The sequence below is a fragment of the Parambassis ranga genome, chromosome 19 (assembly GCF_900634625.1).
Source record: "Parambassis ranga chromosome 19, fParRan2.1, whole genome shotgun sequence".
Lineage (NCBI taxonomy): Eukaryota > Metazoa > Chordata > Actinopteri > Ambassidae > Parambassis > Parambassis ranga.
Genome location: NC_041039.1, coordinates 14,471,518 through 14,476,228, shown reverse-complemented (window position 1 = coordinate 14,476,228; position 4,711 = coordinate 14,471,518). Strand labels below are relative to the sequence as shown.

Below are 4,711 nucleotides of genomic sequence, written 5' to 3'. Positions count from 1 at the left end.
CTGCTGTGAAGATCGTGAGGGGTCAGAGTCTGTGACAAGGACCTGCAGGAGCCAGACTGCCCCAGTCTTGAGTTGTTAACCCCTGCCTTGTTCCTGTCAAATTCTTCATACACGAGAACAGAAAAGAGAGCGAGCGGCACCAGCTTACCTGCCATTTGCCCTCCTGTGCTGCTGCCTTAATGGACACAAAGATGGACATCTTCCAGACACCTAACAAGACAGGCTGCAGAGACTGAAAAGACATTTTTAAACTCGGGGGTCAGAACAAGTTTACTGGAGCAGGCCAGACACAAGTCAGAACATTTTTGTTCCTAGTTGCAGAGTGGAATTCACAGGCTGGCAGAAACAAAATAGTCTGATTTAAGACTTGAATGAAGGGGTTTCATTCTTGCATATGTCCAACACACACACGCACGCACGCACACACACACACATACTAAAAAAAACATACAACTTTTAGAAAAAGCAGAGTTGTTTTATTTAAAGCCAGAAAACGTACAATCTGTACTTTTTGGTATGATGCACAGTGATGGGTTAAGCAAAAGCTCATAAATATAAAGATTCTTCTTTTGTTTTGCAGCGGTTAAATGTGAAATAAATATAACTCTGTTCTTAGGATTTTACAGAAAACTTCCCTGCAATACAAAAGTTTCAGTCTTTGGTATAAGCATCATAAACAAAGGCACATTTATATTGTGCTAATATTTCTTCCAATTTCAAGCCACATTCAGTAAAACAACCAAAATATCTACAAAGATGTATCATCACTGCAAACATCCGAGTGTTACTGGTCATCTGTTGTCAGGAGCGAGGCTGCTGTGTAACTGTTCTTCTCCTGAGTTCTTCCAGCACACATCTCTGCCTGTGGGACCTTCACTGTTACCTTTGACACAGTTATGTGACACATCTGGTATTATTTCACCAACAGACTGTAACATCCATCCAGTCAAATACACACAATTCACAGTCCAATCCTCCTATAACGAGTCTGTCCGTCTCCTGGCAAACACCGCAGACATGCTTTTCACGATGCCCTTAAACCCCAGAGGCCTCTTCGATGTCAGCTTGGCATCCTTCATCCTGCTCACCAGCCCGTGAAACACCATGAGCACGCTGTGGTAGTTCTCTGCTGCTGACACCTCATAGAAGTGGCAGTCCGTGTTGAGGGCCAGCAGCCGGCCCTCCTCGCTCAGCACTGTCCGCCCGTGGTGCAGGTCCCTTTTGTTACCCACGATCACTATGGGAGGTTTGTCTGCACTGAGGTAGTCTTTGGTGGACTTGATGGTCTGAATGAGCCTGCTGACGCTGTTGAAGCTGGCCCTGTCGCAGATGCTGTAGACCAGGACGTAGCCATCAGCCCAGCGGACCTTCTTCTCAAAGAGGGACGTCTCTACAGATGAGTCCTGGAAAACAACACATGCTTCTTGTTTTATTGTCATTACAAAGCTCTAAATAGAAGTTTACATACAGGTCTTCTATACTGTCATGCAGTGCGTTATTATGACACTTTCAATATTATGTTACACTGAAAGACAGCTGTATTTACCACAGAATAAAACTGTTTAACATACTTTCAGTACTATAACTTGTAGTTCAGCATTGCTGCATGTCAGCACTATAAGCCTACTGTAATGTTATTGTCCTGTTACAGTATAGTCTTACCTCAGAATAAGGTGAATCCCAAATATTGAGAGTAATTTCCCTTCCATCGGCTAAAAAACTGTGACTGTAGATGGATTCTGCAAAACAATAATAATAAAAAAACAACTTCAGGAGAAGTTACATAACTTAAAAAGGTCCAGAGTAAATCAAAGTAAGCAGAGCAGACACGTACCGATGTCTCCATACTCCCCGATGAATCTCCGAGTTAGGAGGCGCACAGTCAGCGCTGGAAAACAATACATTCGAATTTAACCACTAGAAAATAACTCTAAGTAAAATACCTCTATTTATTTTTTTTTACCTGATTTTCCAACGCTTTCTGTCCCCATTACGACAATGTTGGCATCCATTCTTCACTGGAACAGCTGTGTCGAGCCGCTCAGCTCCATGTGAGGCTGCTGCTGCTGCTGCTGCTGCCGGCTCAGAGCGCTTATCACAGTACAGACAGGTGGGCGGAGTAAACAAAGCGCACACACCAGCACAATAACAAAACAACAACAGCCATGATTTCAGGATGCCTTTCAGACACGTGGTCTCTCCTTCACAGCAGGCTCAGGCAGCGGACACACACAGCAGAAGGAAAATGACGTTATACATTAGTAAGGGTTTTTATTAGTAGTATTATTAGTGTTTATCAGAGATTTGTTGTCCTGGAAAGGCTGCTTTACAAATCGAAATAATTGCTAATAGATTAAAATAGATTAGTTAGTTTAGATTAGATTAGATTATTTTCCTGAATAGCGTGTTGATTTATTAGTAATTAAGATTGAATTAAAATGTTTTCTTACAAGCTTTTCTCTGAATTTCTAAAACAGCACCTGGCCGAGTATTGATGGCTTTTTCATCACTTATGAGTAGATGAAACAAAAACAGACCCCTCTCATTGTTGGTTGTTTTCCTCTCTTGATGATAACAGTGGAAGAACAACTTACAGCCAGTAGCTTTCAAATGAGGTATATACCTTATTTTTATATATATTTAATATTTACTACTTTTTAACACAAGTAAAAAATGTATTTTTTACATACATTACACAGAGAACTTATTTTATTTTTTAGATATCATCCAAAAGCTCGTTTCATCATTGACACTGCGCAGGATTGAAAGAATCCTACAGAAACTGTGTCGTTGGACTTGACACTGTGATTTTTAAAGCAACCACAAGGGGGAGGTAGATTTCAATAAATGTCTTCTATAGCAGCTGAAGATATTTTTCACTTCCTTGAGCCAGAAAAGGCAGAGGAGACAGGCTGGACGCTGATTGGTTGAACAGTAAAAAAAACCCCTCAGATAATTGGCTGTTTGTGCAGAAACAACCAGTAACACCCGCCCTTCCGTGTGTGTGTGCGCGCGCGTGTGTGTGTGCGTGTGTGTGTGTGTGTGTGTGTGTGTATATATATTTGTGAGAACCTCTGTGCACTTTAATCTTCCACAATGAGGACATTTTGACTTTAGGATTTGATTTTAAATCAAAGGTTGGCTGATGTTGAGGATGATGCGAAGTCTCTTCACACATCCAGGGAGACATTGTGTGTATGTGCTTGTAATATTATGCAATATATGTTATGAGGACACCTGTTTGTACACTACATTGTAGGGGACAGTAGATCCTTACAGGGACAGAAACAAGTCTTCATGGTTGTTACATTTTAGGCTAGGTCTTGGTTGAAGATTAAGGTTTAGACTGGTTTAGGTTTAGAGTTGTACTTGTACTTGTTTAGATTATGGTTAGAAACGAAAGTCAATGTTTTGTCCCGTCAAGTGATGAAAACCAGTTTGTGTGTGATTTATCCTTCTCTTATCCAGCTTTACGTACTCCTCTGTGTGCTTCAATTTCCTGCTCTAATCTGATTTCTCCTGTAACTTGGTTTCTTATGTGCATGTAAACACACAGTGCACGAGGGGAAGTGCTGCTGAAATAAACCACACAGAACCAAATGGATGTAATTATAAGACCCACCTTGCCTACAATAGCGTTATTACTCTGTTCTTGTTTTGCTTGGCAGGGACAGTAGCTGCTTATTTAAACTGCAGAAACCTTTCATCTCATCTCTGCTGTCTCTCTCATCTCATGTCAGGGAGATTATTTAGTGCATGACAGGATGCACATGGTCATTATTAAATTATAGTGTGTACTTTGAAAATGTGTGTATTTAAACATCATTTATGTTTATTGATATAGTGACTGTGAAAAACTCTCAGATAAATAAAAGTTATATTAGAGTAGAGATCAATAATATATGCTTTATTGTCTTTAAATGTGTTTATCATCGTGTGACTAATTTAAACCAACCAATATATTAGACCATGCAATAAACCACATGCATATGAAACTAACACATCATAATTAATGTTGTAAGTTTAAAAAAAAACGACACCAAAAAAAAAACGTGTAGTAAACTATACACAAACCCGTCCCCACATTTCCCAGGCTGTCTGCAGCAGTGACCTTTATCATCACAACACGTCTGTGAGAAATTCAGCACAGACGTCTGAGGCTCAGTAAGTTGTTCTGGCCAGCAGAGGTGCCACATCCATGAAGATTCATGCACCATGAGACATACTGGTGAGAGATGTTTTCTCTCCCATGGTATAAAGTCAAGAAGAAGAACAAATTAAAATGCAAATAAAAAAGAGTTACAGTTGGGTATAAGCTTAGAAAAGGTTCTCTATGTACATATTTTTTAATCTTTTAATGAAGCGAGGCATCTTTATCTTTCATTTTCCATTACATGTTTTAATGCTTTACCAGATACAGACTAACATTTTATGAATATATTAAATAGGAAAAACTCAGTAATATTTATCAGCACTGTAGTTATGTCCTATTAACTCAATGAAGTCTTTCATCAAAGGCTTCGTCTGTGTGTGCTTATGCAAACAAATCTTCTTACCGACTTAACTTACACCCGTAATGTGTGTGATAATTCCCCAGTTTCAGGGCTGTGATATGGAGTAAAACCGGAAATCCATCCTCTCAGTAAATGACAGTGGATGACGCCTCTTATTTAAATTTACACTTGATTTGCAATTCCATTACAAATTTCCC

At 39.7% G+C, this 4,711-nt stretch overlaps 1 protein-coding gene across 1 annotated transcript; it reads right to left on the bottom strand.

Annotated features, from left to right (window-relative positions):
- Window positions 1-537: 537 nt before the first annotated feature.
- On the bottom strand, window positions 538-2,077 carry LOC114452219 (ras-related and estrogen-regulated growth inhibitor-like protein). The gene is made up of 4 exons (XM_028431409.1): window positions 1,964-2,077; window positions 1,835-1,888; window positions 1,663-1,739; window positions 538-1,403 (listed from the first exon to the last, which is right to left on the bottom strand). Exons 1-4 carry the CDS (start codon window positions 2,010-2,012, stop codon window positions 978-980), a joined length of 606 nt encoding a protein of 201 aa, XP_028287210.1. The 5' UTR covers window positions 2,013-2,077; the 3' UTR covers window positions 538-977.
- Window positions 2,078-4,711: the final 2,634 nt, after the last annotated feature.